Raw genomic sequence first — 12,172 nt, 5'->3', positions numbered from 1 at the left:
CTGTCCTTTTGGGTCTGCTTTGTCACCCTATAAATCGAGTAGCCTAGCCATTAAAAAGAAGAATAGTAGCTTATCTCTCTTCTTTATATGTAGGCCTATTCTTTATTCCTGATCAACACAAAGGCCAGTTTTTATGCAAGCCTGTTTTAAATGGTATATAGTTATAATAAATAAATATATTATAATTGTATAATGAGAGTGATTTTTGAGTGTGCATTTGCATGTGGGTTTGAATGAACAGTTTACAAAGAGTTGACTGTAAAGGGCACTGCCACGATTTCACTCACACAGTAAAATCATTTTAATATGATAAAGAAGAGATTTACACCAATAATCCTTTCACAGAAAAACCAAAGATACGATGAAATACAAATCTGAACATATTACATGTTAAATAGACGCCCTCTACTGGAGCAACTAACAACGTGTCAAATACACCGACGGCTACAGAAGTTTGGCCACATGTAGGAATGTCACTGCGTTAGTTAGATAACAAGTTACCAAAACTAATCATATGCCAATTCATTAGTCTTTTAAATTATATATATTTATTGCTTTCATTTTAAAACAGACACAATATTAAAAGCAGCCACTTCTATTAATAATAAAAGGTTCCATTCAGCAAAAAAAAATAAAAATAATCTTGACTGTAACATCATCTTGACTATATTTTTTATAAAAAATGATATATCTATTCTGCAAAATATGTTTTGTAATCTATCCATGTTTTATTTTTAAATCATACATTTTCAATACTACATTTTATTGATGAGGCTGAACGGGAATCATTAATACAGCATTTGAGACGCTCACAAGCCGCTGTGTGTGTGTCCCAAGACGTCACAGAGAGCGCATGTGTCCCATGACATCACAGAGCGCGTTATAATCTCAAGACATTCTTTCACACTTTGTGGGTTTTGTTGTAGTGGTCGAGAGTGACGGTGCTTTTACACAGCGATGGGACAGCGAGGTTGTAAAGTGAGTCCGATGATTGGCGAGGTGTGCGATCAACATCTGAGTACACCCCCAAAACCCAGCATCAACACGGCGGTTCAACATCCTCATCCTCGCGATGAGACCCCTGTTGATGCTGGTGAGGGAAACAGCCAAAAGAGGAGGGTGATGGAGAAAGGAGGAGAGGAGGAGGAAGTTGAGGAGGAGTTGATGAGGTTGATGGAGAGAGAAGGAAAAGAAAGTGGAGGAGGAGGAGGAGGCGAGAAGGAGGAGAGGAAGGAGAGTAGAAAGAGGAAGAAGTGGTGGAGGCTGCCCTCTTTCTTCAGAGCTGCCAAAAAACAGCCTCCAGAGAGCAGCTCAGGTCAGGGAGAGGTGAAGCAGCAGAAGGATGAGGGAGAGAAGAGGAAGGTAGCATGGGCAGGAAGAAGTAGTGATGGTAAACAACACGACTATCTTATGAGAATATAAATGACTAGATCTCTTTGACCATGTAAAAACTAATACAATCAACACTATCACACACAATATCAAATACACATCACATATTAAACCAAAATCCACATCGAGGCCATGATGAGATCTTTATTCCATGACATGTTAAAAACATTCTATGTCTATATACTAATGTTAAAACTCTAAATATTCAAGATAGTCTATCAATTAATTAAGATGAATAATAATGAATAAAATTTCAAATGTCACAAGACACTCCTCTCACTTCTGTGACATTTTATGATATTTGATATTTTAATAGACTACATCTTCAGCCGCTACAGTGTTAGTGATCAGCTGGGGAAAGGTGGTTTTGGTGTGGTGTACGAAGGAAGACGTTTGGATGATGATCTTAAAGTAAGTCAAAATAAATAACACATTATCACATTATCTTATTGCCTTATTTTACTCAAAGTCCTCTTAGTGTATCTTTTCATTTCTTTGTTCATTAGGTGGCTTTGAAATATGTCACGAAGACCAAGAACACGAAATGTTTATCAATTGTAAGTACATTACACTGCATAAACAATATAAAACATCTCATATTTCCTTCAATCACAGACACATTTAATGACAAATCCCTACTTGGGAAACTACCTCCATCTAATGATGATAAAAACGGTTTGTATTCTAGCCTGATCATCCAAACCCCCTTCCAAAAGAGATCGCCCTCACCCTCCTGGCGAATAAAGGTCCCAGCGTGCCAGAGATCATTAGGCTGCTGGACTGGCAGGACCACCCTGACCACTTTGTTATGGTCCTCGAATGTCCCTCTCCCTGTGAGAGTCTGGCACAGTTCATGAGGCGTCACGGTGGAAGACTCGATGAAGAGAAGGCACGGCATATCATGAGGCAGGCGGTTCACGCTGCGAACGTGTGCTGCCTTCGAGGAGTTCTCCACCGTGACGTAAAACTGGATAACCTGCTTATAAACAGCGAGACATCCGAAGTAAAGCTGATTGACTTCGGATGTGGGGACATGCTGAGGAGTTCGGCGTACAGGTCATACTCTGGTATGCATTGTCAGTTTGGCACTTTTACTCCAGTGATGAGTTATGCAGTAATGCAAACATACCCATCAAACAAAACCTCTTTCCTCCAGGCACAGCAGCGTACTCCCCTCCAGAGTTTCATGTCAGGGGGATGTACTATGGCAGGCAGGCGACAGCATGGTCACTAGGGGTTCTGATGTTTGTGATGTTGTGTGAACGTTTCCCTAGTGACTATGACCTGTTACTGCTGAAACGGAAGCTCTGGTCTAAACCCGGCCTGTCAAGAGGTGAGATCTAGAATTAATCATTCACAATCATAGAAAACATCTTAACATGATCAAATAGAGTAGATGTAAAGTTTAAGGTAATAATCAGACATCCCTCCCGTCTTCCTGCACAGAATGCTGTCGTCTGCTCAGGGCTCTCTTGCGGGAAAAACCAAGTCGGCGACTTAGTCTTGGGCTAATCCTGTCCCACAACTGGTTTAAGGTAGTGAACCTAAGATCGGCTAAAAAAAAAAAGTTTATTTTCCCATAGGAAGAATTTGCCGAGTCAAATCTGTTCTCTTTTTCAGGTCGTTGCATAAGGCCACTCCAGTTGGCATCTCTCGTGTAGCTTAGCGTCTTGCGGGCTGCAATGGGAGACGCTTCCATCCCTCCTCTCACCTTTGCATCTTGCGGGGTGAGCAAGCCTTGTGTAGCGTAGCGTCTTGCACCTTGGTTTGAGGGAGCAGTATTTGCGTCTGGCGGTACTGCTCCCGGAGGGAAATGTACATACTGTATATAAAGTACCTTCTTTTGGTTGCACCTTTTGTTTTTCCCATCATGGCCACTCCATTCCTGAGGTTCCTGCCACAGCTGTCCAGATGACAGAGTTGTGTCCCCACCTCCACAATGTCAGAGCTCCCTTCTCGACCACCTTGATGCTACAGCTGGAGGTTTCCACTATGGATGCTCCAGTCCTGTCAGTCTCTGCCTCCTCAGTGCCAGTGCTCCCATCAATCCTGCTATAGGCATCCCAACGGTGTCGTTACCTCCACAGATGTTCCTGCAGAGGCCCAAGCTAGAGCCGTATCTGAAATAAAAAGATCTGAAATTAATGTTTACATTTCATCATTTTAGAGACTATAACCCAAAGCAACTTATGCAGGTAAGTAAAAGTGAGAAACTTTTAGAAGTGTTTTAACAGAATTGATTTAGAGGAAGTGCCTTTTGAATTTGTACCTCATTGTGATGAAACCACCAGATGCTGCTCGCTCACGTATCATCGAGTAATGGAGAGAACATGATATCAAATAACAGGTTTTATTCCTTTAAATCTATTTATAATGTAAAATCTTTAAGACAAAGATGTAAATATTACGAATAATTATTTATTTGTCCTGATTATGTCAAAAACAACAAAAGGTTTAAAAATGCAGTATAATTTCTCTTGATGTAAAATGTAGAGACATTTTAACAAAACATGAGGTTATTTATAAAATTTGACTTTTATAATACTCAATTCGCCTTTGGCTAAGCCCCGAACCCCTTAGATACTGTTGCTACGTCCGACGTCTGGGCTCTGGTATCAACATGGCTTATGCTGTGACAGCTCTTCCTGCTGACATTTTAACAAACTTTTATAAAGCAGCAAATAAAGTGTCGGATAGAAGTAGGCAAAAGCGGCTGCAATATACGTTCGAAGGCTATATTCACGACATACAGGTAAAACGCAAGGAACAACAAGGCATCCAAATAGAGGCAAAAGCATACCGGTCACAGTAAAAAAATGAACCTTCGCATATCCTACTAATCGAGACGGAGGCTGGGACTAACAATATCAAGGAGCAACACTGTTCATGCAAAGCTGGGTACGTCTCTGTTCACTTCTATAATCGTTATTACAAAGCAAACGGACTACGCGAGTATAACGTTGTTTTTATTAGCAGCTTGTGCTAGACGACACTTGTCAGGATTTGACTTCGGTTTTGGGAAGGGAAAAAAACCCACACCCCCCTGCAACCAGCCAAAGGCGAATTGTTTTACTAAACATTTTTCTCAGTAATCTATGTACTATTGTAACTTATTTCTTTTCTGTTTGTCACACCAAAGGACATTTTGTCACAATTGGACACAATAAAAAAAAAACATAAGACAAGTTTATGTTTGAATGAGGTCTTTTTCATTTTCTTTTGTCTTTGAAACAAACAAAAAAAGTGCAAAAGACAAAAGTTATGCATTCTTAATATTTGAACAAATTATAAAAAATGAGTTTATAAAAACTACCTTTTAGTGAAAAAAAAAAGAAACAGGGATCTCACACATTAAAAGTGCACTTGCAATAACTAAAAAGAAAATAAATAATATTATAAATAATAAATAATATTTTTGACCAATCCGTTTTTAAATGACAAGTAAGTGTACTAGAAAACCGGTTCAATTCTACATCAGAGTATTGTTTAAAACTATGGACCCATATGGACCTATGGACCCAGATAAGGCTAAGCTATTTTTATTTTAGTAAAGATAACAAAGACAAATCTGATTAAATTCACGCAGTTAGGATACGGTAAATGTAAACGCCATTACATCTAAAGACTGCTAAGCGCATGACAGCGCTTTAGCGGGAAAAAAATGACTGGATTTGTCACATTTTCACTTGTAACTGAAGTTAGAAAATGAAATTAAAACAGGTCATCTGGTCATCAAGGTCCTTTTGAAGTTACTGCGGCTGCCTGACTCCTTTCTGAGACATTCTGAAATAATTATTCATGAGTCACTGCCATCTGACAGTGAGACCCTCCAATGAGTTTGGGAGCCATCTGATTTTTTATACTGTTTTTTTGAGACATTTCAATGCATTTTGAAGTCATATGCTTTTTGGGGTCTTCAATTGCCTTATATCAAGTCAAATCAAGTTACTTTTATTTATATAGCGCTTTATACAATACAGATTGTGTCAAAGCAGCTTCACAGTGATGAACAGGAAAATAGCAGAATCAATTATGGAAACTCAACTATGGAGATTGTACCTTGTATTGTTTGCTACTGAATGAACTGAAGACAACAGTGTCATAATTTAGCTCACATTTGGCTTATATGTAGTTCTTTCACCTGCTTTTTTGCCATGGATGTCCTTTTGGGTCTGCTGCTTTGTCACCCTCTAAATCGAGTATTAGAGTAAGCCATTTAAAAGAAGAATAGTAGCTTATCTCTCTTTTATATATATATATATATATATATATATATACTTTATTCCTGATCAACACAAAGCCCTGTTTTAAATGGTATGTAGTTATAAATAAATATATTATAATTTTTTATATTATAAATATATTTTACATTGCAAGACTAATCAAACTAATTTTTACAGTACACTAAAAAGTAGTAACATAGTAGAACCGTATCGTCTAAGAACCCTATATGCAGAAGTGGTTCTTTTTGTTAGAGTTTAGGGTTCTTTATTTGTTTTAAAGAATTTTCTTTATTCGTTATTCGCCTTTATGTTTTTCAAATCTGTAACTGTCAAAGCCACCACCTCACTGCTGATTTTCTGGAGCTCAGCCATTCAATTGCTTAGACTGTCAACACACTCTCAACAGGTAAATTAATTCTTTTTTTAAATGTCTATACATTTCAACTTTCAATTTGTAACTTGTTTCCTACCAATCATGTCTTTTTCTCTTTTTAGTTTAACAGAACATGTAAGTGTGACCAGCTCTGTTCTGCTAAGGATACTTATCTCCTCTTCTCCACTAAGTAACAGCGATATTGAATTGTTTGTTAGATTTTTTTATTTATTATTACTTTATGCATAAACATATACCGTCACAAAAAATAAACAAATTTTGGCCTTCATAAACATAATTGTTTTCACATAAACAACTGGAAGAGACACACTCTAACTCTAAACTCAATTGTGTATTTCAGATGCTGTCCCCATCGTCTGCAGAGAGAAACTGCCACTCAAAATACACACATAATGATGGACGTAAAGACATCATAGAGGATTGTGAAGATATTTCCCTGGAGCTTGGTCTTCATTACATAAATAAAAAGATTTTAAAATATTATCAATAATATTTAATATCAATGAAAATAAACTATTATTAAAAAGGTTATTCATTACACCATCATTAAGGTCCTATTTAGCACTTTCAAAGCATGGTTCTTTATGGAATCTTTTTTTTTTTTTAAAGGGTTCTACTTTTGTTACAACCAGAAGAACCCTGATTTGGTACTGTTTAGAACCATTTTTCCTAATAGTGAACGTTATTTAAAATGGTAACTGAGAAGATTTTGCTTATGATACCTTGATTATAACTCTCTAAAGTCTCATTTATTTGAATTATTCGCTCCGTCAGCCATCATCGAGAGTCATCACAGGTCATCGTGCTCACAAAGTCCTTGTAGAGAATTATATTTTTATCAGGATCAACAGCCGCAGACAGCATTTCATCCATCTCTTCTTGTGTGAAGGGCTCTCCTTCAAAACAGAAAGAATTAATTTTGTTAACTGAAAACTTCCTTGTGTTGTGGCTTCCTTAGCTGTGTCCCAATTCAGAGGCTGCATCCTTCGAAGGCCTAGCAACTGTTTAATTAAGTTAGATTATTGGGCATGTTTACCTTTATTGGACAAGGAAAGACAGGAAGCGATAGGGGAGGAGAAAGGACCAGGAACCGGGACCAGAACTCGGGTCGCCCGAAGCGCTGTTGTCCACAAGGCTACGGCTCCGACAGAAGGCCTAGCAACTGTAACAGCTGCCATTGATGAGCGGCAGTAACATTTATACTGGATTTATAAAAAAAATAAACTGTCTAAAAACAAAACAGGGTTCAGAACCTGTCTAAATCTACTTGGTCCATTTATGTACATAATAAAGGGTACAAACGATCTATAAAATCGCATCTTAGTAAGATACAGTATGTCAACATTTGAACCGCTTTATAGTCAGTTTGTTTGTTTTAAATTTGTATCATTAGATATTCGAGCAAATTGAAACCAAAAACTTCAGCATTTTCTCTCTCTCTTTATCAAAAAAAAAAATCCAGTCGTCACCGGCGCGCAATGAATCTTGGGATAGACTGTGCCACGAAGGATCCTCCTTCTTTTTCGAATGCAGTATGAAGCCTTTGAAAGATGCAGCCTCTGAATTGGGACACATCTTACAATTGTTCAATTGTGACATTGCACATTGATTTCAAAATATCAGCAGCCTATCCTAAAATCCCAAACCACTATTTTGAATAGTCTCATTGGACATACTATACCTTCTTGTGTTAAATATTTGGTCAGTTCCTCTGGTTCCAAGTGTCCTTTTTTCTGTTGATCTAAAACCTTTAAAAAGAGAAAACAGCACCATTCCTTTAAATAATTTAAATTTCCACCACAGAATAAAAACAAATGTAAAAAGACAATTGCTACTTTTTTATCTTGTTTTCCTCACAATTGCAACTTTTTATCTCACAATTCTGACTTTTTTTCTTGCAAATTTGAGTTTATATCTCACACTTCTGACTTTTTTTCTCACAGTTGTGAGATATAAACTCGCAATTGCGAGTAATAAAGTCCAATTCGGAGGGGGAAAAAGACTGACTTCATATCTCACAATTCTGACATTATAACACGCAATTGCGGCTTCATTTCACGCAATTCTGATAAAAAAAAGTAATAATTGCGAGTTTAGACCATGCAATTCTCGCTTTTTTTAATTGCGTGACGTAAACTCGAAAATTGTGGGATAAACTAGAATTGTGAGATAAAAAGTCGCAATTACCTTTTTTTATTAAGTGGTGGAAACAAGCTTCCATAGAATTGCTGAGAATTTCACTGTATGTTTTTTTTTTCTGCAGTGTAACCAAGGTGGATTTAAACAACAATAACAAAATGTTAAAGTGTCAGAGCATGAGATACCTCAAATGCCTGGAGGAGCAGGTCTTCTGGAATAGGACGGAACCTGCAACAAAGAGGAAGCAGAGGTAAAATGGGGTTGCATGACTACTGATTTCTGATCAAAACAATACTCGAGTTACTACTCCTGGTTCATGCTACTGTAAAATGAAAAGACATGAAATAGTTCTTATCAATTGTAAGAGCCAATTAGCGCTCTTAGTTTAAATAGGAATCAATCTTTGGTTCCTTAGATGTTACCCGGAAGCACAGACAGTTTTTGACCACATACACATATGCACACGCACACGCCGATGCCAGTACAAAGTCAAATACATGTGCAATGAAGTTTGTCTGGATATGGCGATATGATGGAAATAAACCGAACCCATGGTTTTAACAGCAAATACGACTTGGACTTTCATTAATCTAACAAGGTAAAGGTGCGTCAATTACTCAACCCCGGGAAAGCACCTCAGGGGCTTAAAGTTTGGGCTTGGCCTCTACATCAATAAATGTATATAAATTCATAGCCTAATGCAACAATTAGGCCTACAATAAGTAAACACTCAAAACATTATAATTATGACATTACATATTTTAATTTTCATGTAAGAGAGTAAAGCCAAATAAATAGCCGTTCTTTAAAAAGTTTATTTTAACTAACTTATTTGTAATTCTGCAGAAAGCTCAAGATGATTATAACTGATCCTTCACTCTCAGTGTCTTACTTGCGCTCCAGCATGATCTTGGTCATAGTTGGAAGAAACTTCTCATAGCGTACAAACCCAGTGGGCTCTTCTTCTTCTAGCTGTGGAAGAAGTCACAAATCATAACTACGAATCTACTCAGCTTGCAAGAGTCAATATCTAAATTAACCTATGTCTAGCACTATAAAAACAAGCCACTGACCTCAGCAATGACATCATGCAATTCAGCTTCTGATGGAAAACAGCCCAGTGAGCGGATAATAGTGCCTATTTCTCTTTTTTAAAGTTAAAAATAGCAGTGTTAAACAAGTCATTTGATCATTTGAATTTAAACTTAGTAACTTAAACCTCTAAAGTGTAATAGGAAGTAAGGAAATTGACATTTTAAAACCTTAAAATGTTAACGTTACCTGACATCAACAGTCTTGTTGGATTCATGGTCAAACACGTCAAATGCATTACGTATCCTCTTTTGAGTTTCTGTTATAATAGTTTCTGACAAAGGGAAATTATGTTTCAGCAAATATGACGAAACAATGGAGTAGACATCCTAGTTACTTCTGTAGTATTCATTTACTGTATTTCCCACTGCTAGCAACTGGACAAGATTGTGCGGTCTATTAACAACCGGGTCTTTTACTTTGCTAACGTTAACGTTACGCGTTAGCTAGCTAACGTTATATATTCGAAACTTTGCACAAACGGGATGACAATTGTAATGCCAAGTGACTGAAGTGAGCTACAAACAACACGCAAGAGTACAAATGCTACTAGGTAAATCGTAAGCCCGAAAGAGAAAAAAGTTTTGCATTTTGAATCTATAACATTGTTACCTGCGTTGTATTTGTCAGCCATATTTTTGTAGTCTGACCATGTCCCAAACACTGGTTGCTAGGTAACGTGAACACTAGCTTACCCGAGACGTCACTCAAGTCATTACTCATTTTGGTCACTCTATATAGATCAGTGATTTTGGTGTTTTTCTAACGTTTAGGGGGGGAAACGGGAAAAATGTAATCGCAGATGGTGTTCTGTTCTCTGCCAATATTGATATAAATATTGATATACAAGCCTACTATCTTTTATGTGCTTTTGTGGCATTGAATAATAAAGTGATAGTAGAATAATACATTTCTCTGTGACAGTTAAAAAAATGCTTAATACATCAGAAATACCTGGGATCTGATTCTTATTAGTCACATTAAACTTTTAAAATGTTAGAATAATGCCATACAGTCACAACACCAAACCAATTAGACATAGAAAACTAAAAATAATCAATAATTGCCATTTAAATCATTTCCATTTGGCAGAGGCAATTACTTTTTTTACTCTGTTTTTTCTTTTTACTTTTTTATATTTATGCAAAAAGCGCAATATTTTCATAATTAAAAATGTATCATAAAGGCTATACACAAGTTTACGCGCCAAATCATGGGCGCCGCCATAACTCTACTTAAATGCACTTCATTTCCGCCGGAAGAGGTTTGCACACAGCGTCTGCCGGTGTACACAGCGACGGTTCCACGACTGGAGATGGCGTCACTATCCCCCACCCGAATTCAGTGCAGAACACTAACATGACGACGTGGCCCAGCATAACGTACAGCGAGATTTGCTCCTACTTCGTGCAATCCATGGCAATAGATGGAAAAGCAATTGGACAATCTGAAAGCCGTCGAGGCATATCAATATCTGCACAGCAACAAAGTCGGTTGTGTCATGTCATACACAGCTAGATAAAACAGACATAACGTGCAAATAACTATCAGTTTATGTCCGTGGTAATAGCAAATGTATCTGTGTGTTACTTTAATGTTTCTTTTAACATAATAACAACAATTGTGGCTAAATAAGTGTTTGCAGTTTATAGCTTAATCAGGGAAGACATTTACATGATTATAGGAAATAAAAGAAGCATGTTGTTGCGGATGGAATACGTGTTTGTATTTGGAAAACGGACTGTAACCTATAACATGACTTACTGCTGAGCTATAAATAAAGACATGATCTCTTTTGCAATTATCCTTATGACTCTGCATTGTTTTACCTGCTGTGTACCAACCAACCATTTTACCGGTTAAAATACCTTTAAATGTCGAAACTAACCCCTTAAAATGCAGTAGCCTATTCTACTTACAACAAAACGATTGAAGCCTCTACTTATTGCAATAAATAATGCAATCACTTTTCGCCACCGTGCCGGATCTCCGGCGTGCGGCCGTGAGAAAAATATTTTCCCGATTCATTTTTGTCCAGCTTTAACGTGTTAAAATATTTAATGCAAACGCAACATCTGTTCTTTCTGTCATCCTTTTGCTAGGGTTATGACCATTCTCTTATTCACGCAAATGCTTTAACCACTCATGCGCGACAAGACAAAAGAGAACGCGCTGTCAGTGAATGTCCTCCTGACGATCCGAACTATATCATAGGCTTCTTAGCTAGAGTGCAAAGTGTGTGTGTGTGTGTGTGTGTGTGTGTGTGTGAGCCATGATGATAATAATTAGGCGATCGAACTGTGTGTGAGAGAGAGGCGCGGGCGCGATACTGTGTGAGTGTGTTTGTGTGTAAACAATGGAGCGCATGGACCTCTTCGTAGCTGGTTTGCGGTCGTAGAACTCTCTATCTAACCACTCGTTCAGGTGCTTTCTCGAGTGTTTACAACCAACTATCACACACATCGTTCCCGAACCACCTTTCTTCATGTTGTAATTGTTATGTCACTGCGATATCAGCGCTTTGTCGAAGCTAGCTAGCAAAACAAACCCAGACCGCCAGAACGGAAGTGGGTTGCATCGACGGGAGGAGTTTAGGATGTAGAGCGGAAACGGCTCATAAACTTGTGTATAGGTAGCCTTTAAGGAAAAACGAAATAAAAACAACAATAACAAAAAGTAATTGCTGATATTAAATGTTGATATACTATATAGGCTAAGCTAGTATAGCTCTTTTAATAGCTCGTGTGGCGTTGAATAATAAAATGATACTACAATAATAAATTAGTAATATTTAACCCATTCGGACCCTGCGTCTATTACAATCTACAATAGACATCACACGTCAGCCCTTTTTTATTTATTTTTTTATTTTATTTTTTACTTCTGCTGTCAATGAGATTGGACGTTTGTCATCCAATCAAATGGTAATAAA

At 37.5% G+C, this 12,172-nt stretch overlaps 2 protein-coding genes across 2 annotated transcripts; one reads left to right on the top strand and one right to left on the bottom strand.

Annotated features, from left to right (window-relative positions):
* Window positions 1–1,686: 1,686 nt before the first annotated feature.
* On the top strand, window positions 1,687–3,124 carry LOC130088861 (serine/threonine-protein kinase pim-2-like). Its single transcript, XM_056255834.1, has 4 exons — window positions 1,687–1,812; window positions 1,899–1,949; window positions 2,081–2,459; window positions 2,549–3,124. The coding sequence occupies exons 1-4, from the start codon at window positions 1,687–1,689 to the stop codon at window positions 2,734–2,736; spliced, it is 744 nt and encodes a 247-aa protein (XP_056111809.1). The 3' UTR covers window positions 2,737–3,124.
* Window positions 3,125–6,236: 3,112 nt separating this feature from the next.
* On the bottom strand, window positions 6,237–9,919 carry efcab2 (EF-hand calcium binding domain 2). Its single transcript, XM_056255813.1, has 7 exons — window positions 9,853–9,919; window positions 9,430–9,514; window positions 9,222–9,294; window positions 9,041–9,120; window positions 8,334–8,376; window positions 7,691–7,757; window positions 6,237–6,905 (listed from the first exon to the last, which is right to left on the bottom strand). The coding sequence occupies exons 1-7, from the start codon at window positions 9,872–9,874 to the stop codon at window positions 6,787–6,789; spliced, it is 489 nt and encodes a 162-aa protein (XP_056111788.1). The 5' UTR covers window positions 9,875–9,919; the 3' UTR covers window positions 6,237–6,786.
* Between the last annotated feature and the right edge of the window lie 2,253 nt (window positions 9,920–12,172).

This window comes from Rhinichthys klamathensis, unplaced genomic scaffold (assembly GCF_029890125.1).
Source record: "Rhinichthys klamathensis goyatoka isolate OS25496 unplaced genomic scaffold, OSU_Roscu_1.1 h1tg000123l_1, whole genome shotgun sequence".
Lineage (NCBI taxonomy): Eukaryota > Metazoa > Chordata > Actinopteri > Cypriniformes > Leuciscidae > Rhinichthys > Rhinichthys klamathensis.
This window is presented reverse-complemented; position numbering and strand designations above follow the sequence as displayed.